Below are 22,172 nucleotides of genomic sequence, written 5' to 3' on the forward strand. Positions count from 1 at the left end.
GGTATACAAAGATCTAGATATTGACTATTTTGATTTTTTTGGGAAATAATCTTACTTCGAAACTTACATTCGTTTAAAATGATATTCATCCCTAGAGCGATAGGAAAACAAAGAGCACGATACTAACTTTGAAAGACATGTTCAATGATTTTATTTTGAAATAATTAAGGTGGAAGTTGTATATTTACCTACGAAATGAATTCTCTAACGTGTTATTTAATACGATTAAATCATGTGTGACTTTCTTCTAAATAGGTTACATTATGCTAGAATAATTTCACTTTGATAAGCCTTATTAAACTAACAAATTACATTACGTGATCCGGAAGTACACTATGTACTTCCAGAAGTACATAGTATAATTTGTAAAAATTTATAAAAAAAAAATTGTAAAGGAATCTTTCCCTTATATATAGGAGAAGGTTATATTTATAAATTTTTTACGCTATGTACTCATGGAAGTACACTAGGTTATACTATGTACTCCCGGGAGTACATAGTATAATTTGCAAAAATTTAGTTGATTCTATTTTTATCTAACAGTTCTGATTTATTAGATATTTGAGCTGTTAGACACAAGCAAATCAATTACCAATATTTGGTATAATCTGGTCTAGCCTGTTTAAACTATCATACATTTTATGCTGATCAAGAATTTTAAAAAATAAAATAAAATAAAATTATTTTATTGTTTAAAAATTATAAATAATTTTATATAAAATATATCATATGATATAAGTTGATTTAGAGGCCAAACCTTTTAAAAGTATGCTAAATTTTATTTTTAAATGACTTTTTATTAGGCCTAAATTTAGTCTATATTTTAAATATACCAAATCTACTTTTGTAACCATGTTCTATTTCACTGATATAATTGTGAAAGGTTAAATGAAGATGTGCTATTCAAAAATTACCTTTCCTTCGTCCTTTTCTATTTTCCGTAAATAGTACTAGCCTAGTCCCCTAAATGTGATGGAGTAATACATTGAATAAATTTTGCAGCGCTGAGTATAGCACTCCAATGGTGGAATAAATTTTTTTAGTATAGCACTCCTAAAATTCGAAACTTAACTCACTTAAGTACATTTATTTAATTTAGCTTTACAACAAAAGTCTTATATATTTCTAATTTTAATAAAAAAATTAAAAATTTACCCTGAGTACACGTGAAATGCTGCTCATTCGGGAAGAGATCAGTTACAAGTTGGGGAAAAATTTGTCTTTTATCCCCTTTCAAATTTTGTTAGAAATTTAACGTTTTAGGATCGCAACAAGTAGAGTTTACATGCTTACAAAATCTTATTCAACTAAAGATATGAATGACATTATGTTCTCTAAACCTATTTTTGGAGAGAAATATTTTCTTATTTATGTGTTTAGGGAGAAAAAAAAAAAAAAAAAGTGTTTGATAATACAATTTATTTCCATCCCTGGAGAGAGAAAAAGAGAGATTCATTTGTTCCATCAACATTCTTATCGTATATACAAGTGCACTACCTTAAAATCAAAGGATTAACTGGTTGGCCTTCAAGAACAAATTCATTCCTTCCCTTCCAAATTGCCCAACAAATATTGCCCACAAGAGCAGATACTTTATTGGCATTCTTCGGATATACCCTTTTAATCTCCTCGAGTTTCTGGCAAAGCCAAAGTTGAAAGCTTTGAACTGAATTGACATCAATACTCCACTGGAAATCACTTCCAAACCAAAGGGGTCTAGTCCATGGGCAAAACAGGAACACATGTTCAACAGTTTCAGGTTCTGTTCCACAAACGGGACAGAGTGGGCTATTCACAAGCTTCCCCTTGAAAAGATATTCATAAGTTGGCAAAGCATTTTGACAAATAATCCACATTAGCATTTTAACATTTGGAGCAGCTTCAATGCTGCTAATCGCCAACCATAAACTGTGTGACACAGCATGATAGCCACTTCTAACTTGATGCTGCTCTACATGTTGTGCCTCACAAATTTCCATGCCTTCTGATCCACATCTTCTTTTGGGTAATGGTTGAAAATTTTGGTCCAAATCAGGCTTGGAAAAATCGCTATATGCTCTCTTTGGAGACTTTGGATTCGTAAACCGGACATCCTCCATGCATGTTGTTTGCTTGTACACATGAGCCCCCATCCATTTTATGATTCCTTTTTTGACTTTACATGTGTGTGGAGAATCATTTTTACTTGGTCCCACATATGAAACTTCAACATGGTTCCACCCGTCCATAACATACACACTTTCCAATTCACCATTGTAGGATTTGAGCTGTATATCGGACAAAAATACATGGTATGTTACTAGTTTTGATTGCACAGTGAAATGGCAATGCAGCTTTTGAATGCCATTGATGAGCAAGTGGAACCTTGAACTGAGGAAACTACCCTGCTTGTCCAAAACTCCAACAACGACAGCTAGAGCCATCCTTGGGAATTTGTTACGAAACCAGAAAGAAAGGGATGATCCATTAGTACAATGATCGAACCATTCTGGTATCCATAATCCCGGAAGAGAAAAATCAGTGCTTCCACCCTCATGTAATCTCTGTTAGCCACAATAAATAATACAAAAGCATAATGAGCTTTAGCAGTTAGCAGCAGCATATAGATGATAATTGTGTTTGTGAGATTAATAAAAAGTAAGAAACCTTTACCTGACTCAATAACATGCTTTGAGATTCATGAGTTAATGATATGCAATTTATTGCCGAGAGATATTTTATCTTTGGAGGAACCACTCTGATTTCTTGAAGCTCCTTGCAATTATCCAAAACTAGATTCTTCAGAAAGAGACATTCACTGATGCATTCAGGAAGGATTTTGAAAGGACTGCAACTTAGGTCCAAGAATTCTACATTGGGGAAGCAGGTAGGTGTCAAGTTGCAGGAGTTTAATCTTTCTTGTTCTTCACCTTTGCCAAGGATCAAATTTGCATACCGTCCACATTTTACAGCTGTCAATCTCTCAAGTTTTGGTAACAACAGAATACTTCTTGGGATTTGATGAAGCATCTTGCACTTGTCCAGCACTAAAGATTTAAGCCCAATGAGTTTTCTGAATGAAAATGGCAATTCTTTTATAGCAGTTCCACACAAATCAATGTTTTTTATATGTATCATTTCTTCTAATATATTTGGCAAACTGTGGAGACTAGAGCATTTTCTGAGAGACAGATATTCAAGATTTGTTAACTTGAAGCTGTGGGGAAGAATCCTCAGATTGGTGCATCCAATAGCAGTCAACCATGTAAGTTTATCAAGAAACCCAATGGAATCATGAACTTCTATTAAATTCTTGCAGTTATCAAGGCACAACTTCATTAAATTTGGAGCTCCAGACATGTCAGGTACCTTTTTTATGAATTTGCAACCTCTTAAAACCATTTCACTCAAAGACTCGAACTTCTGCTAATCAAAAAAAAAAAAATTGGTAATGAGAATTCCCAAGTGCAGTTTGTAAATGTACAAGACATACAAAACATTTCGAGATAGATATCAATTGAACATACCATAAGTTCAAGTAGTTTGTCCAATCTATTGCAACTCATAGACAAGTCTAGCATGACAAGTCTCCTTGGATCAAACTCAAGTGGCAGAGATGATGAAGGATATCCCTGCCATTTTAGCACTCTCAAACTGTTTGGGAGATATTCAGGGCCTCTAGAAAAGTGAGCATTTTCAATGGTAAGTATTTTGAGGTTTTTCATCTTCTTCAGCTCACTTCCATTCCACCGAACTTCCTTATTCTTTGGCAAGTGAAGCATGACTACTTCGATTGCTTCGGTTCCCTTTTAAGCCAAAATAATAAGTTAACAACAATTCAACTTATATATTTAATCTGTTAGTAATGTCATGTACATATTTAGAGAAGTTTCCAAGCCATAAAGCAGATTATCCAAATGTTAATAATTTTTGTAAACACAAATTTGAAAAGGAAGCTAAGAATTATGTCCTGAAGAACATATTTGTCAAAAGAGTTTCATCTAAGTGCAGAAAGAAAAACATAGGTGTCATGTGCACATACCTTATCATTTTCTAAAACATCTAGAATATCCTCGGAACACCATAGTCTACTACGTTTGCCAGGTTCTGATGGTGATTCCTGCCGAACAATTTCTCTGCCCATGTCCTCTACCAAGTTATGCATTCTCACAAAACCATGTTGATCAATCTTTATGAGAGATTTATCAATCAGCACTCGAATAACATATACTGGGGAGAAGCCACGACCTTGTAGCAATACACTGATGACATCTTTCAAATTGCAACCTTTAAAGAAACAAGCTATATCAAGGAAAACTTCCTTCTCATTTCCTTTCAAACCATCATAGCTTACTTTTAGTGTTTTCTGAATATCTTCATCTGGAATTTTTTCATAGGTATCTAACGCAGCATTCCATTCTGACATTGTTTTACCAATTAAGTTAGAACCTATTATCTCTAAAGCCAACGGAAGACCATTGGAATAAAGTATTGCACGCTTTGAGATATCAATGTAACTTGGATCAACCTCGTTATTTTTGAAAGCATGCCAACTAAACAACTCGAGAGTTTCTTTGTGATTTAAACCTTTTGCCTCATATGTTCTTTCAACACCATGAACATGTAGCAAATGCTTATCCCTTGTTGTGATAATGATTTTGCTACCATAACCAAACCAAGAAACATCTCCAGCAAGTGCTTTTAATTGCTCCATATTATCAACATCATCAAGAATCAAAAGAACTTTCTTTCTCTGAAGCTTCCTTTTCATTACTTCCATTCCCCTATTAATACTCCCCAACTTGATACTCTTCTCCCCAACTATTTCAGAGAGTACTGTCTCCTGAAGTTGTACTAAACCATACTTCATAGAATTTTCTCTGATGTCAGCAAGAAAACAATGACCATCAAATTGATCAGCAATGAAATTATACACTGCACATGCAATTGTTGTTTTGCCTATCCCCCCAATTCCAAAAATCCCCACCATGCTAAATCCTTGATTGGATCCAACTTCTAAACATGAGTTTACCTCTTGCACTCTAGACTTCAATCCAATTGGATACTTAGCCACATGTAAAGGGTTACGATTTATCTTTTTGGACACCTCTTCAATGATCCTCCGAATAAATTCATATTCGTACCTACCCAAATACAATATCCATATCAAGTTAAATCAAATGCATCATCATATTCATGCCCAGTTTCATTCACAAATTCAAATCTCAATATATCTTTATAAATAATTGATTTTGTTCCTTGGTTTTTCTAAATTTATGTTGAAATTTATCAGCAAAAAACAACAAAATCAATTTATGTAAAAGTCAAAAGTGGAGTACCCGTGTTTGAATTTGAAATGCCAACCAGACAAATTAGCTGCTTCTTGTAAAGCTAATTTCCACTTGTGCACCTTGTCCTTGTCATTCCTGAATCTTTCTTCAAGCTTAGCCAATGCTTTTCCATAAGAACCCTTTTGATGCCGAACATAACATGGACTCACTCCATAAAAAATTGGCAAAACCCATCGACCCTTTTTCATGATGCAGTCAAGGATTTTGACAAGTTCTTCAAGACAATAAGCAGAGGAAGCATAGTTTTTGGAGAAAACAATAATTGCTATTCTAGATTGCTGAATTGCTTTGAAAAGAGCTGGTGCAATTTCTTCCCCTCTTGTAAGGTCCTCATCATCTATGAAGGTGTGGATTCCCCTGTCACAAAGAGATTTATAAAGGTTGCCAGTGAAGCCACTTCGAGTATCATCGCCTCTAAAACTGAGGAACACATCATAAGTCCATCTAGAGGTGGAAGAAGAAGAAGAAGAAGAAGAAGAAGAAGAGGAACATGATCCATGTGTCATCATAATCACTGTAACGAACCTTGAAAGGGGAGGTAGACACTGAAATGAGTTTCAAACACTATGTGAAGACCACAAATTTGATGGTAATATGCAATGGAACCAGTTACTGGATTTGACCTATTGACTTCAGCCATTAATTTATTGAATACATACAATTTCAAGAGAGTTCAGCAATTATTCAATTAATTTATTGTTTAGTAGTAAGGGAAAAAGTATGTGCTTTCACTCCCACGAGGTGAGCGTTCCATATTTTTATTTTTTGTCTTTTTGTTTTTTTAACTAGAAATGATATAATTTGTATCATTTAAAATGACGCATATTTTTTTAAGATTAAATCAAGGATTTAACTTACTTTGCTATCAAGCTTTTTATTTCAATTTTTTTTGTCAAAAAATATATATATTTTGACGGAGGAGGGATATTCTTACTATAAAATTTTTTTTACTACTAACTCATTATCTATCTAATCACCGTTGAATCAGCATTTTCTCTCTCTTTATAAACATTTCAGCATTCTCTCTCTTTTGATCCAATGGTGTTTAGATTGATAGTGGGTTGGTAGTGAATTTTTTTAGGTAGTAAGAACATCTCTTCTTATTTTAATATTAGAATAAGATGTGGGATATTCTTACTACCAAATATTCCTACTACCTATATAATATAACTATGTATTATTGGTAGTACATCAAAAGTTGTTTTTCTTTTCTCTTTCTTTATAAACTTTTAGATTATCGAACTAGTAAAACTTCTTATCAGTCCAATAAATATTGGGCTGAGTTTGATCACACACAGTTAAACATGAAGGATTTTGATGAAGAGAAAGAGAGATAACAAGTTAGCTTGTCGAGATGTTGGGATGCTTGGCGAGATGGTTGATCAGCACTTTGCTTATCTGGGCAGTTTGTGAGCGACTGGGTACCTATAAGACACTCTGATGATCAAGTCAGTTCAGTATTCAAAAAGGTTCAAATATTCAAAATATCATGAGCTAAATGCTTCTGTATTTATAGTATTGAGCACCTTGTTTCATATCACCTTTCATAAGACGGTGTTCACTTTCATTCTCGATAATAATGATTCCTTTCAGGTAAAGTTACATTGGCTTGCTAGTCAAGTAAGCGAGATCCTACACCTTCTACGTGAAATGAGTTACCTTTGCAATGAAGTCACAGGGAATCTTTGGGTCATTTGCACCTTTATGAGATTAGGCCTCTATTTCGCATGTAATGAGTCCATATCAACTCCTTTAATCTATACAATACAAGGGTGTGAAAATATGTTAAACTTAATACTTCAGATCGAATAATTTGAACAAAATATAAGAGATAAGTTAACAAAATATATGAGATAAGCCTTCAAAGTTAAAGAAAAAAATATTTTAGTTTTATTAATTTGAGTCCGATTTGGTCTATTAAAAGTATTATATTTCCCTTTTGAACTTTATCTAAATGTTGTTTTAAAATTAGCATTCATATATCTTAAATAATAATTAATTTTAAATATTTTAATACAAGTTAATCAAAAAAAAAATATTGGTAATTAACATTTTAAACTATATTTATATAAATAAATAAATAAATAAAATGTGAGCCAATAAGCTAGCTCAAATAACCTGCAATCTGCAGGGCCCCATTGACTTGACCCGCACTGGGCTGGATCAATCCAAGTTAACACCCTTCTTAATGATTCGATACTAAATTGAAGTTTAACTAGGTTCAAACGGAACAACCTTAGGAGTAATCAGATCACGGTTTAATCAATGCAACCAGCGGATCCGGTTTTGTTTTTAAAATATTGTTCTTTCTGCTCAAATTTGTGTTGCCATTTGCTGCTAACTACCTTTGTATATATTCATGTAGTAAGATTAAAGCTTCATTTGGTGAACATGATAGGATAAATTGGTTGGATAATGGTAGAATAGAATATGAGTATAATAGGCTCATATTTTATCCCGTGTTTGATGTGAACTAGATAAAAATAATAGTATTCTATTATGTGTTTAGTGTGAATCAGATTGCGTCAAGATATGCTTTAAATAGACAATAATGCCCATAATGATAGAAAATATCATTGTTCTCTCTATCGATCCTTGAAACTGTTGGATTATTTCTCCAAATTCCAATGCATGGAAGAATGACAAGCTTCATGGGAAAATGAAAGGATTTCATGGGATAACGAAGAGTTATATTGAAATCCTCCCCATTAAATGAAGAAGAATCTAGTGCATTGAAGATATCCCTCCTAGCCATCTATAAATAGAAGAAGAGATGAGATCAACAAAATGATGTTAAGAAATCTTCCATGAGAGAAAGAACCTGACTGAATACCCGCGGTATTCTCCCATATTCTCGAGAAACTGAATTTTTTTAAATTTTTAATTTTCGGATATTATCGTAAACTGAATGTAAAAATCATATTTCTGAAAAAATTTCCTCTACCAAACGCCCCTTGGGAGAAGTTTGAGTGAGACATCTCTAGGGAAGTTTGAATTCCACCATTGTAGGTGATGTTTGATTATTTGAGAGTACCTCTAAAGAGATGTTTCAGAGTTAGACCTCTTTAGGGACGTTTAATATTACCACCATACTTGTGAAACTTGATTGTATCTCTAGTGAGAGACTAGAGAAGTTTGACTGTTGTAACATTATTCTTATAGTGGAAGTTTGATTCTGGACTAGTGTCCCGCGAATTTTTACTTTTTTATATTGGAGAAGGTTTTCCCACGTTAAACAAATTGTCTATGTTCTTCTTTATCTCTCTCCTCTTGTATTTTGCTATTTCGCTTCAACAATCGACTGGAAGGTCCACCTTGGACCCAACAGAAACATATGAACACATCTCTCATCTGATGAACATTCACCAGATCCAACACCTACCTACCACAACTCTTGATTTCCCTTCCCTCTCTGAAAAGGGGAATGCAATTCATAGTTCTTGTTTTTTTTTTTTTTTTTTTTTTTTTGAAACAGAAGAAAATAGTAAGACAAACAGATACAAATTGTACTAATTGTAGCGCGTACATGGGTGTCCAACCCATTATGTCTTTCTGAATTAAAGGCCAGCAATTAGGGGGAGGTTCCTCCCATATCCTTTGCACCCAAGAACAATCCCTAATAATATGAATGCTGGTTTCTAGTTCTTCTTGGCAGAGGGCAGTTCTTGTTTAAATAAAGCATGTAACGGCAATTAGGCCGTTCTCCTCTGCCACTCTTTTCCATTTTTCAACACATCCGATACGTTCAGTCTTCTAGCTGAGTGACAAAGATAGTTCCGCCTAATATTAGCGTATAATTCTTTCTTCTTTTTTTTGGTTCTTGCAATGATACAAAAAATCAAACACAGCTTTTAAGCCGACGCATCAGCACCAATCGCTCAATTGTATATGCTATGCTCATGAACTATTGAGGTCCTTTTTACAAGAAAAAGCCAAATTTAATTTTAGCGTAGAATTATATATTTCATTAATTACGTGGCTATTTACCAAATTAGAACTACATCTTCATCAATACCAACCTAAGATTTTTATCGCTTATCAAGGGTATATAGCTCAACCTAAGCCATGCCACACTTATATTTAGTAAAATAAAACAGGTTTTTCAAACTTATATTTAATAAAATAAAACAGGTTTTTCAAACATTAGTTCCAATAGGAGGTATGAAACCAACTAAAAAACCACCCGAAAAATTGCAGTAAGGATGCAAATATGTCGCGACTGCAATAAGATTACGAGCAGAATACCAATAAACTAACAGAAAAACAAGAGGAAATCAATAATCCATCAAGAGAAAATTGGTACAAACAAAACTGTATCATAATGGAGATGTCGACAAAGTTAGGAGTTAACTGAAGCAAAATAAGAACAAAATTAACATGGGAATAGCACTAATAAATTTCACACTTTACTCTAATCACGCAAACCTAAAAGTACTCCAAAAAGCTCATTATCTCTTTTCTTGAAACTCAGGCCTTCGAAGCTTGCTTTTCCTTTGCCTTCTGGATCTTCAAGACCTTTTTCACAATCTTTTGCTCTTCAACCAAAAAAGCTCGAATAATTCTACAGAACCAGAGACATAATTAAACAAGGTACTCTAACAATTTACATAATGAAAATCAAACAACCTATGGACCAAGAAGTTGAGCAGAACAAACCTTTCTCTAACAGCACCTCCAGACAAAACTCCACCATATGCACGGTTCACAGTCCTCCTGTTTCTAGGCAACCTTGATCTCTTGTATTCTGCTGGCCTTAAATGTGGAATCTGCAATTTTCAAGCATTAATAACTATTGTATCCTAATAACTTGAATCATTGATACAAAATTTGACAACCAGCATAAAAATATGGCCCAAGTAATGCAAAAGCTACAACTAGTTCAAAAACATCCCACACAGCTTAAGCATATTTAAATAGAACAATCCCGGATGAAAATTATTACGGCGGGGCAATCAAAGGCACACCTACGGCAACAAGGCAAGGCTCTAGGAGATAAAATAGTCTCTGAAAGACCACCATCTAACTTGCTAACTGTGAAGCTAAAGGGGGTAAATAGTCAGAACATTTGTTAGACTCTGGGTTATGGCTTTGTCAATCGAACATCAAAATCTTTTCTTTTCTTTTTCGGTAAATGAACATCAAAACCTTTAATACTGACTATGAATGAAATGCTTGAGTAGTTAATTTATACTGGAAACCAATGCAAAATAATACTGTTTTGTTTTTCTCATATTAACACCTTTCTTTAGTAAGGCATGTGCTTTTTTGGTGCTTCCCCCTCAAGGCATTAAAACACCCTATCATCCTAAGGGCACCTTTCACCTTTAACTACCTCTATACAAAAATATCAGCATAACTGCATTAGAAATTCACTCTATGTTGACGAGTCATGCTGAGATGGCCTACCAACCAAAAATTAAATCTACCCACTAACAACATAAAAAAAATTCTAAAAACCAATTACGAAAAATAATAAGCGCAAGCATGCAAACAAGCTTTCATAAGAATATATACTTTTCGTATACTCTCACTAATTCACTCAAGTGAATCATGTGTTGTTGATTTTTAGCTAAACAGAAGCCAAGACATACGTGAAGTAGCATTGAAGGGGGCAAACAAAACCGATCAAACTCAAAGAAGTGTGTGGCACAAATCAACTTTTAATCTCAAATTTTGAATAAGGTAGTGCACACAAACTTTATCTCTACCAGTTCCACATAGAACAGTTTTACAGGACATTTTACCCTGAAGCATCTAAATTCTAAACCATTATGAACAATTGCAATTCCATTTTGTCCATAGTCCACCAGTCACATACAGAACTTGTTTTCTTCTTCTTTTGGACACAAAATCAGTACTACAGTTTATTAAGCAACTAATTGGTAAAGCAAATAAAGTATATTCAAGAAGATCCTAATAAACTAGGAAGATCACATATTATGGTGAATCCTAATAATAATAATAATGATAATAAAAAGAGAAATCAAAATGAGAAGAAAATGCATACCCCCTGAATCCTCTTTCCAGTAACAGGGCACTTGGGTCCACTGGCCCTCTTCTTAGTGGTCTGATAAACGAGCTTGCCACCTGCATTATCCAACACGAATCAAAAAATAAAAAACATAGCTTTACAATCTATGCGTAAAACGACGCGTCGGAATCATTAATAAACGACGATATGAAGCAAGTTTACCAGGGGTTTTAACAACCCTGTGCTGGTTGGATTTGGTGGCATAGCTGTGACGCTTGCGATACGTAAGACGCTGCACCATCTTCGTCGATCAGCTTCTGCTTCTTCCAAATCCTAGGGTTTTCCACCACCAGCAAAGAAGAAAGTCTGTTGTATGCGCTGAGGTATTAAAAAGAGGGTTTGGGCTTGCCCTAAATCTAAGGGTGGTAAGAACATCATCGCGATATCATTAATTATAATTGGACGGCCATGAATCTGACACGTGTTCATATTTTGAAACTTGTGTTATATAACTTTTTCTCTTAAGGAGATTGTTTAAATTTATATTTTTTTTTGTAAATAATAAGTTGCTACTTAAATTATGATTTTTTTTAGAGGAGATTATATTTACTAATTTTTTTTACTATTTCTTATTATCAAATTTTAATCGTTGATTTTTGTCAATCTAACGATTATAATATATTGAGTCTCACTTATTAATTTCAAATAAATTATAATCGTTAAATTGACAAAAATCAATAGTTGAAATTTAGTAATAAGAAATAATAATAAAAAAAGCGTAAATACCATTTTTGGTTCTCAGCAAATCTCACGATGCCCACTTTCCCTAGCAAATATAAAGGCCCATTGTGATCTCTAAAAAATTCAAAATGGACCCATTTAGTTGAAATCGTAGTCCCTCACAAATTCAAAAAAGACCCCATATTAATCCCTAAGGCCGTAAGCTCATTTTCACAAGGCTTGGCCTATAAGCCTACAGGCCGGCCTATATTGTACTATTTATTTTAAATAAAATAAAATAGAATAAGTATGACTTGAAAAAAAACAAAACATATTAATTTAAATAATTGTAATTATTTATAACTTAATTATATTTGATTATATTTTAATAGAGATATGACTTTATTTCTTATGTAGGAGGAACCAACATCTCAGCATGTTATATTGTGTATATGAATATTTTAAAAGATTTTTGGGAGATGTTATACTTACTACAAGCATTATGATGTGTTTGTTAAATTCATGTAGTTATTTTAATTTGTTTGTAGGATCTGATGAAACATATGTTATTTAGTTTGAGTATTTTGCTTTTGAAATTGACTTAAATGCAAATTGTAGGAGTTTTGTTGTGATTCATGATTCTGTTTGGATGTTGAAATGATAATTTTTAGTTTAACATTAGAATTTGAGTATTTTGTAAAGTTGATTCATGGTTCTGCTTGGAAGTTAGAAATTAGCAGCCTAACAAGCTAGGCCAGACCATTTGTTTTTTTATAAACGGGTCAAGTCAGGCTAACAGTTAAACTCATACTAAGCTTGAGCCAGGCCAATTGAAATTTTTTGACGTAGGCTTGGGCTTTTCAGGGCAAAATTTGACCCAGCCCAGCCCACTTTCACCCCTATTTGCAACTGTTCCTTGATGTTAACCAAAATGGGAGAGACCGTCTCAATTGACCCTAGCCCGTGTGAGTTAGGGGCAAAAAGCCCGCAGGGCCAAACGAACCTCAATAATTAAGGCTTGCACAGGCCAAATATCTTATTGGTTAGGGTCAACCCACGGGCCATCCAAAATTAAAATTTCATAATTTTTTTATCATATTTAATACATTAAAAAATGTTTTAACAAATAAATTTTTCACATTTTCTTAACATATTTTATACAAATTATACTTTTTTAATAATTTAAATTTTTTAATAAAATAATATTTGTACACAAATATACAAGTGAAAATGTAAACAATATTTTATTATAAGTGAAAATTTAGTTACTACTTTTACTAAATTCATTATTAAATGATACCATCTAATAAAGATTTTCTCACCGGAAGTCATAACAGAATACAACAATTATAGTGAAAAACTAAAAGGAATGATAAAAAATTATCTTAATACCAGTATTGAATAACTGCTCTTAGTATGCTATATATTTGAAAGTAAAATCATCGATTTTCTTTAACTACTACTGTTACAAAAAACTTTTTAATTATTATTAACCACAAAATTACTAAAGTGCATTGTATGCAATATGTTTCAATACAAATTTGAATGTATAACATGCTTATGTCAATAGAAAATTTTATTTTTATTGATGCACAGATGAAAATATCTGTTAAAATATATCACTACTGAAAAATTCATTTTTGTTGTAAAATATTATGGATGAACTTTCACATGGTTCATAACACGTGTCTCATTGTCTTTCTCGACCTTTGATATATTCTATAATCATCACACTAATGGTGTGTTCAATTGTAGAATACATCCAGGAGGTGTTGTAAAATATTATGGATGATCTTTCACATGGATTATGGATGACATTTCACATGGATTATGAATGACCTTTCACATGGTTCATAACATGTGACTCTTTGTTTTTTCACGACTTCCATGTTTAAAAATGCATCTAAGATATGTCCTTATATAAGACTCTTTACTCATACTTATTCTTATTTTATTCTTTCTTTTATTTTTTTTCTACACTTCATTTTTTTCTTTTATATTTCACTTTTTCTTATATTTTTCATCAAATTTACAACAATTTTTATTTATATTTAAAAATATTTAAATTTATATAATTTTTAGTTTTTAAAATTATTAAATTTTTGTTTATAAAAAAAATAATGAAATTTTTGATGAAAGAAAAATTTTTGCCAGTGGGCCAGCCCTAACCCAACCCGCTAAATTATAGAGCTTTGAGAGTTATGACTAAAAAAAACCTACCACAAAAAGACCCTAATGGATTAAGGTCAAATATAATGTTTTGCAAGTTAGCCCACGAGCTTTAACTCATTTCCTTTTAGCTTTAACAATTGTTTTACCACTTTGATGTTACAAATATGATTAATGTGTGACATTAATCATATTTGTTTATTAGTTAAAATTTTCAAATATATGTATAAAAAAATTAAATATATTCTATGAAAAAAATGTAGTATAATAGTTTTCCTTTTTTAAAAAAAGAAAAAAGACTAACATGGTAAATTTATATTATAAATATTTATTTTAATTTAACTAACCTCTCATTTCCATCTCTTGTGAATTTGGACCTTTCGAACAGATGTAAGGGTTAGTTTTCATTTTCCTTATATTCCTTGCTCTTCCTTCTCGAATATGTCCTTCTTTTTCCTTCTAAACTCAAACATTGGTAAAGGAGAAAAAAAAATTATCCAAAAATCATGATTACTAAGAATATAGTGAGAAAATGAGTTTTATGAGAATGTTATCAAAAAGTTATTGGTAGATAACAAATATTACACGGAATAAGATAAATTTTCTGAGTCTATATTTGATTGATGGTAAAATATTACTGGAAATATGGAGTGAATCTAGAGGAGTAACCTCATTACCATCTTCGTACTCGCAGTCTGCCTACTCCATCAGCATCTATTTCTGTTTCTAATTCTCTCCTAAGATGGACCAACACATCGTCAATCCTCCACGTTCTTCTTCTTCACTATGAATCCAACCCCGGTCCTTATTTCAATTCTCACACATCAAAGCAATCATTATACCCACCAATAAAAACACAGATGTTTCCAACTTTAACCTTTGATTCTGAGCTGAGCTCGTGTAATTGATTAGCCATAACCAAAAAAATAAAAATAAAAATTGAACTTTATTTTATGTACCTCTTGATTCAAAGTTGTTTATAGTTTTGTGTGCAAAGTTTTAGTCTTCGTTGAAGTGTTGCGTGTATATAAAAAAAAATGAATGGCCCGATCATGTCTCAACGGCCAATCTTCGGCTTCGTTAGTAAGATACGAATTTTTGGAAAATCTGCTTGTGGTTTTTTTTTTCGGTCACTGGGTTTAGTGAATTTTTTCTTTTGTTTTGATGTATCTAATGGTAAGCGATAGTTACTCGAAGAAGATGTTAGATGTGGCGATTCAATCAATGTTGAAGAAGCCTGATTACAACGGGGTTTTGAGGCGGCAGCTAGGGGGGGTAAATAAATTAAATCGGCGTACGACCTAGTCTATATCAGATCAAACTCAACTTATTAAATATAGTCAAATAGAGCAGGCCTAGACTTTTAAAAAAGCCTATAAGCCTACAAATCAGCCTATTTCATATTATTTATTTTTTAAAAAATAAATAAAATTATTATTTTAATAATTTTGAATAATAAAGTAATATTATTTTAATTATTTTTTTTAATATTGAATGTTTAATAGGTTTAAAAAGACTAACAGGCCTAGGTCAAGGCTTGTATTTTTTAAATATAGGTCAGACCAAACTTATAATTTAAGCTTATACAACGTTAACAGGCCAGGTTAGACCTAAAATATTTTAGACAGGCCTAGGCTATTTTAGCCAAAGTCTAGCCTAACTTAGTCTATTTACACCCCTAGCGACAGCAAAAGGCGACTGAGAGGGAGAGATAACTTATAGGGAGACAACCAAAGGGTAAAAAAGTTCCAAAAAATATGTTAAAATTTTCCAACAAACCGGATTCTGGAAATACCACTTATTTTGTGGTATTTGTTGATGGTATTTTGACCTTTAATTTGTACTACAATCCAAATGCTGGGCAATTTGGAATAATGGGAAAAAATTTGCTTTTCCTCTACCAAACATAAGTATATTAGAATCCCAAGTAAGCTTTTCTAGGATTCTAAAAAAAAAACACCTACCAAACAGCCCCTAAGGGGAGAGTTATTTTAATATAATGACTCCAACTGGTAAATCTTAAGTAGAGATTTAATTTAAGAATTTAAATGTCATAATTAGATTCAGAACGTGATTTCAAGTATTTTGACTGTAATCATAATTAGGTCATGAATAGTGTCTTCTGTCAGGAAGCTACCGGTAGAACTTAGAAATGAGAAAATGATATGAAAAAGGGAAAAGTGTCTATACTTTTAAATTACACAACTTACATCCTTTCACTCTCACAAAGAGGTGGGACCCACAACTTTATTTTTTTTGTCAACTCTCTCTCCTCCTTTATCTATCTCTTTCTCTCTCTTAAAATGACACAACTTTACATCCTTCAAAATTATACACACTTTTCCCTATGAAAAATATGTGAAAGCTCAATATATGTCAAACAAGTCATGTGTAAACTAAACATAATATTTTTTAGAAATTTTATGAATTTTGTGCAATTAAGGTACTATTAGTGATTTCCAGTGTACCCAAACTCTACTGTAAGTTGCCAATATTATTCTTTAGGGCAAATAAATATATGTTAATTAAACCAGCTCGAGACGGGGATGTTACATATTTCAAATTTAATATTATATGTTATATATAGAAAACAATCATATAGGGTAACCCATATGTTGTAATGGCCAATTTTACACCCACCACTACTACTAGAATGGAAACAGAATTTGATACCAAAAATTTGCATTAGCATTCCATTAATTAGTCAACTTTGATGTATTAGCAATAAGCCTATATACACTGAAACTTTGTAAGTAGATAAGCTATGTTTGCTGCTATGTACTTTTCTGCTGAAAATAAGTAGCTCTACATCTAAGAAAATATGCCATGGCAGAGCCAGATGAATCAATCAACAAGGAAAAAGCAAAAAAAAAGGCTCCACCTGGATCTTCCTGCCAACAAATTCGATTCGGTTTAACTTTTCATTACACCATATTAGCTGATCTTTTCTCAATTTTTTCATGTTTACCACCCTTGAAATCAATCTCAATCCCACTTGAGCAAGCAACTGCTCAATATCCAGTTGAATTTGATCATCATGATGCTTTTGGAACTTCCTTACTATGCAATTCCCGCTTCTCACTAAGTCCTTAAGCTTTCTCTCTTTCTGCAATATTCAACCCAAGATTGTAAGTATCAGACAGTGTCAACAAAAAAAATAAAAAGATGTGTCATGTCTCTATAGAAAGTAACCTTCTGAAGTTCGGTTCTAATATCTCCAAGAAGATCTGAAATTGCAGGGTCCTTGACATCAATTCCAGTTTGATGAGAAACTTTAAGGATAGCATTCCCATAATCTTTATCTGCTTTGACAAATTCCCAGAACACCTGCATGGATTCCTTGATGATCTGTTCTAACCTTTCACTAGTAATTGCATCCTCATCACCCCACTTAACTATTTTCTTATCCTTCTTATTATTATCATCTGCATAGCAATCAGAATAATATTATAGCATCTTTCTATGAGGTTACATTGTGTACAATAACTGAATTATGGTCAATTTTTTATCACCTTTAATAGCTGGAACTTGGAGCAATTTGCGAATGACACAACGGTTCTTGACATAATTCTGAATCCTAGGACCTTGAAATGGTTCATCCTCTATAAACCGTTGCATGAGGACTTGAAAAAGTTGAAACTCATCAGCAACTAGATTATACCTACGAGGCCATTGTGAATCATATTGTTTTAACTCGTGGACTTTCTTGTGCTGCCAACACAGGATTTCCCATGAGAGGCAAACCTGCCCAACATACACCAATTCCAAATCTCTATGCAGTTCATGAACAAACTTCAGCATAGGGTCATTTTTGTGCTTTTGTGCTTTGCGTGGCCACAAATTCTGAGAGATTGAAGGCTTGGCATGTTGGACGGTAGATTTTGGTATCAGCATTAATTTAAGAGGGTCTTTTAGTTGGAGAAGACCTACACACACGGGAAAAAAAGGTGATTTAGTCAATGACAAAGGGAAAACAAGATTATTGTTAAAGGAATAAGTGTTTCTTTTTTTTTTTTTTTGCTTGGATTATAATATTTGTAAGCAAACTTAGTCAAAGCTGAAAAGTAATATATGAAGGTTCGAACATCTTTATTAAATACTTTTATACTATAGAACATGGGCGAGGGCGAACCAATCCCACTCACTGATATTTTAACGTCGCAAAGTTATAAGGTAGACTTATGATGAAAAAAGTGAAGAAGATTGGTAGAGAATGGAATTGAAAATTTAGGGTGTAGACTTGCCAATATCTATGGCGCTGTGATTGGAAGAATAAACGAATATACTAATAGCTTTAACTTTATGCCACACTCTAAAGAACTAATTCAACTCAAAAACTTAAGTTGACTATTGGATGAGGGTTTTTTTAATAGTTTTTATTATTCTCTAATACACTCGCTCACACGAGAGCCCATTGGGTTTGAAGGGTGAATAATGTACAGGCAGACTCACCTAAAAAACAAATTCAACCCAAAAACTTAGGCTGTTGGGGGAAGGCCTTTTTAATGGTTTTTATTATTTTCTAACACACACATAATTAGTAAAAAATGATAGGCAGTAAATAGATAATGTCCCATCATGTAAAGATAATCATCCAAGAGTCGTTAGAAAAAAAAAAAAAATATATATATATATATATATATATATTTTCCAAGTTTACGTGAAGAAAATTCAGCAAAAAAGAAAAGAAAGAAAAGATTATATGCAACAAAAAAATGATGGAATTTACATTTAAAAACTTCATTATGCTATTTTGAAGTGTCAAACTAGTACATCACTATATCTGATTAATCATAACCAATTAGTAAGGGAGGAGTTCACGTTTTAAGCTCTAAATAATAAGCTCAAAAAATGACCACAACATTGAAATTGTCCTAATCCAAGATGAAATCAATACAAGTATTTTACATAGAAATGAAGTTAAAATTGATTTGGTTCTCACCTATTGCATGCATGGTCTGGTAATTCAAGATATCTAGTTTCCGTATCTTCTCAGCATAGCTCCTGTAAACCTTTTGAATTTCAACAATGTGATCCTTGTATTCGATCTTCTCTTCAATTCTCAGTGGCTTTAGATCTTCAACAACTTTTGGAGGCTCCGTTTCCTCATCTCCTTCCTCTTCTAAAATTGTAGCAAGTCCTCCTTGTCTTGCATTTCTCAGTTCCAATTTCAGTTGTTCCACCACCTCATCATTCTCCCAATCAAAGTCATCATCATCCTCATCATCTTCATAAGAATCCTCATCATCTTCCCACATGATTTCTTCAGTTTTCTCCAAGCAATCCTTATGTGCCTCTTCTCCATGTGAGACTTTTACATCACATGAAAATTGAGTTTCTTCCACATCTTCAACTCTTTCATCTTTAATTACCTTAAGACTTTCAGACTCAAATCCTTTACAAGAATTGTTAGATTGCAGATTCTGACATGTTAATGAATCATCAATGTTGTTGCTGCTACCCCATATAAGATCACTGGAACTTGATGATTCTGATTCTGACTCTGAATCAGATTGCAATAAGTTATCACTGTATAGAAGATAATCATCATCAGATGAATCACTTGCACCAAAAGCATTACTTACAAAACCAGAAGTGGAATTGGAAGCGAACGTTCTCTGTTCTTGAACAGATTCATCTTTTTCTTCCTGAGCAACAAGGCCTTCTTCTAAAATATGCTGTGAAAATTCCTTTGTGGCAATATTTTCAGTGCTGGAAAATGTATTATCAGAAACATTTGCACCTGTGTAAATTTCTCGGAACGTGAAGGTCATGGTTGTTGGTTCTTCGGCTTCATCTTTTTCTTCTTGAACTTCTTCTACTCTCTTGGTACCATATTGATGATCATTGGAATCACCCTCCATGAAAACAGAGCTCTCTGTTTCTTTTTCATCTATTTTCTTCACATTTTTATAAACATCTGAGACAGTCTCAATGAAAATATCAGGGTCCTTTTCATTTAAAACAGAGCTCTCTGTTTCTCCTTCTCTTTCTTCACTTGCTACATGAGAATCTTCAGAGCTCGGAAATATCAAATTAGCCAACTCTTCTGTAAACCCTTTAATCTCAGAATCTTCAAAATGATTCCTCTTGGCTTGATCAGCTACAGCTACTGGAACAAGGTGCTCGTTTTTTTTGTCTTCTACATGAAATCTGAAACATCAAATAAAGGAATCATCATTCATTTTCTATGCATTTACCAAAAAAACGAAAAAGATAATCTAAATACCAATAACCCATATGAGAAAAATCACCAAACCTGAAGATGTATCTGAGCATCAACCACAAGGAGTAAAGCACGTAGTTTGTGAAGAAAACCCGCAGAGAAGCCAAGACCCAAAGCATGTTTTCATAAACAAAATCATTAGCAAAACACAAATTGATTGAACCAATGTGTGTTTTAAGCATAACAAGGTTCTTAGTACCCATCAATGATCAACCAACTTACTACACCTCTGAAAGTTTTTGTCAAGTTATGAGGAGAAGGAGACTTGGGAGCCTGAAAATTTTCCCATCAAAGATTCACTATGAGATAGTGAACTCTCCCCGCTAGAGCACAGAGAATCAGTGGCAGAATAAGTTCTTTGCATAGTTTGATTTTGGACCCAAAAAAAATGCGAGATTGCGCATTTATTTGGTACAAGAAAGCAACGTGAGGGTTTTGGACAATAAATGGGAATTTGATTTGGTCAATTTGGTGTCTTGAGTACGAACGGTTATTAGCTTTTGTAACAGTTTTGTGGTACGTTGTACACTGTTGTCTTGACACGTTTCAGACGCTGGGACTTGCGAGAGTGAAGTATGGTTAAAGTGGCCTTCGTTTGGCTTTAAGGCAATTTGTGTGCCTTAATTGCTTTTTGTTTTCTTAATTTGGACTCAGTCATTGGTCTTTAGATTCAGTTGGTCAATGTTTTGGATTTTTGGCAAATCTGAAAGTTTCTTATTTTTGGGTTTGGTCGAGTGGTAAGGAGAAGCAGTACGAGAGAGTACTTATTTCTAAAACCATGACCAAAATATGCTCCATTGCCATGGATTAATGGTCAAAAACCAACCCCACTTTCGAGGAGAAAAGCAGTAAGAAGAAAAATTTACTTATTAGTGGCATGGAATGGAATTTGGAAGTTTCCGTTTGATTGTGTTGTATTTTTTTTGTTCTTAAAAATAATTTTGTAAAATAGTTAATGAATAGATGTTTTTTGTATTTTGTTTTGAAAGTTAAAATTCAAAACATAAAACAAAAACAAATGTATGTTTTCTAAATTTGATTCTAAAAACTAAAAAACATTTATAATTTTTAAAACTATTTTTACAAAACAGATCAAACAGATTTTTTTTATTCTGAAAATCACAAAATTATTTTTGAAAATAGAATTTAGACATGCCTTCTTCTTTAATATTCTGTCTTCAAAAATGTATTTTTATTATCACCCACGTTAACTACTCCTTAAGGATCCTCTCTTCTCCCTTTTGGTGCTAATAATACCCTACAACCTTTTGCTTACTCTTTTTGTTTTTGGCAAAATGAGGACAATTACTCATCAGATTTACTCAAGAGAGATCATAGAGCAAGAATTTATATAGGAGAAAATACTCCTTGTTTGAAGTTTACTTACTTGGCTCCATCGGTTCTCTATAGCTATTGCTTGCTATTGTTAGCTGTAAGAGAAAATCTATGGAGGTTTCAGGTTTCAAAGCAGAAGCTCAAGTGCTACCTGTTGACATTTGAATCACTATAACTCATCCTGCCAAGCTAAGATTGCTGTTGTCATCATAGGTACCAAACACAAAAGAATAGACAAGAGCAAATTAGGCCTTACATATGCAGAGGAATAGTAATTAGTTGCCCATATCCATGCCAGATATATGTTAACGTGTTATTTTGAGATCAAAATAAACACGACAAGAATTATTAATATTATGCTCCTGATCTCAGTGACAAACCAAAACCTATAAAGATTAAATAATTGGAGTCTAGCAGCTTT

At 33.0% G+C, this 22,172-nt stretch overlaps 3 protein-coding genes across 3 annotated transcripts; all 3 read right to left on the minus strand.

Annotated features, from left to right (window-relative positions):
• Nucleotides 1-1,386: 1,386 nt before the first annotated feature.
• LOC133302791 (TMV resistance protein N-like) lies at nucleotides 1,387-5,876 on the minus strand. Its single transcript, XM_061502612.1, has 5 exons — nucleotides 5,319-5,876; nucleotides 4,022-5,123; nucleotides 3,507-3,785; nucleotides 2,653-3,402; nucleotides 1,387-2,543 (listed from the first exon to the last, which is right to left on the minus strand). The coding sequence occupies exons 1-5, from the start codon at nucleotides 5,837-5,839 to the stop codon at nucleotides 1,494-1,496; spliced, it is 3,702 nt and encodes a 1,233-aa protein (XP_061358596.1). The 5' UTR covers nucleotides 5,840-5,876; the 3' UTR covers nucleotides 1,387-1,493.
• Nucleotides 5,877-9,583: 3,707 nt separating this feature from the next.
• Nucleotides 9,584-11,677, minus strand: LOC133302784 (large ribosomal subunit protein eL34). The gene is made up of 4 exons (XM_061502604.1): nucleotides 11,524-11,677; nucleotides 11,338-11,417; nucleotides 9,987-10,096; nucleotides 9,584-9,891 (listed from the first exon to the last, which is right to left on the minus strand). Exons 1-4 carry the CDS (start codon nucleotides 11,600-11,602, stop codon nucleotides 9,798-9,800), a joined length of 363 nt encoding a protein of 120 aa, XP_061358588.1. The 5' UTR covers nucleotides 11,603-11,677; the 3' UTR covers nucleotides 9,584-9,797.
• A 5,213-nt stretch (nucleotides 11,678-16,890) lies between these two features.
• LOC133302792 (uncharacterized) lies at nucleotides 16,891-20,766 on the minus strand. Its single transcript, XM_061502613.1, has 5 exons — nucleotides 20,450-20,766; nucleotides 19,133-20,343; nucleotides 17,703-18,116; nucleotides 17,383-17,615; nucleotides 16,891-17,296 (listed from the first exon to the last, which is right to left on the minus strand). Exons 1-5 carry the CDS (start codon nucleotides 20,617-20,619, stop codon nucleotides 17,039-17,041), a joined length of 2,286 nt encoding a protein of 761 aa, XP_061358597.1. The 5' UTR covers nucleotides 20,620-20,766; the 3' UTR covers nucleotides 16,891-17,038.
• Between the last annotated feature and the right edge of the window lie 1,406 nt (nucleotides 20,767-22,172).

Source organism: Gastrolobium bilobum, unplaced genomic scaffold (assembly GCF_033153095.1).
Source record: "Gastrolobium bilobum isolate Gb01-03AN ecotype WA unplaced genomic scaffold, APGP_CSIRO_Gbil_v1 utg1381, whole genome shotgun sequence".
NCBI lineage: Eukaryota > Viridiplantae > Streptophyta > Magnoliopsida > Fabales > Fabaceae > Gastrolobium > Gastrolobium bilobum.

What these genes read in the sequence shown, in the direction of transcription:
- LOC133302792 (XM_061502613.1), bottom strand. Translation starts at nt 20,619, where the DNA reads ATGGGTACTAAGAACCTTGTTATGCTTAAAACACACATTGGTTCAATC. An exon ending in CCAGACCATGCATGCAATAG is followed by an intron (nt 18,117 to 19,132) that starts GTGAGAACCAAA and finishes CCGTGTGTGTAG; the next exon opens with GTCTTCTCCAACTAAAAGAC. An exon ending in CCAAGTTCCAGCTATTAAAG is followed by an intron (nt 17,616 to 17,702) that starts GTGATAAAAAAT and finishes ATTGCTATGCAG; the next exon opens with ATGATAATAATAAGAAGGAT.
- LOC133302784 (XM_061502604.1), bottom strand. Translation starts at nt 11,602, where the DNA reads ATGGTGCAGCGTCTTACGTATCGCAAGCGTCACAGCTATGCCACCAAA. An exon ending in CTGGAAAGAGGATTCAGGGG is followed by an intron (nt 10,097 to 11,337) that starts GTATGCATTTTC and finishes TGAAAATTGCAG; the next exon opens with ATTCCACATTTAAGGCCAGC. An exon ending in GGAGGTGCTGTTAGAGAAAG is followed by an intron (nt 9,892 to 9,986) that starts GTTTGTTCTGCT and finishes CTGGTTCTGTAG; the next exon opens with AATTATTCGAGCTTTTTTGG.
- LOC133302791 (XM_061502612.1), bottom strand. Translation starts at nt 5,839, where the DNA reads ATGATGACACATGGATCATGTTCCTCTTCTTCTTCTTCTTCTTCTTCT. An exon ending in ATGTTTTAGAAAATGATAAG is followed by an intron (nt 3,786 to 4,021) that starts GTATGTGCACAT and finishes TTGGCTTAAAAG; the next exon opens with GGAACCGAAGCAATCGAAGT. An exon ending in ACAAACTACTTGAACTTATG is followed by an intron (nt 3,403 to 3,506) that starts GTATGTTCAATT and finishes TTTGATTAGCAG; the next exon opens with AAGTTCGAGTCTTTGAGTGA.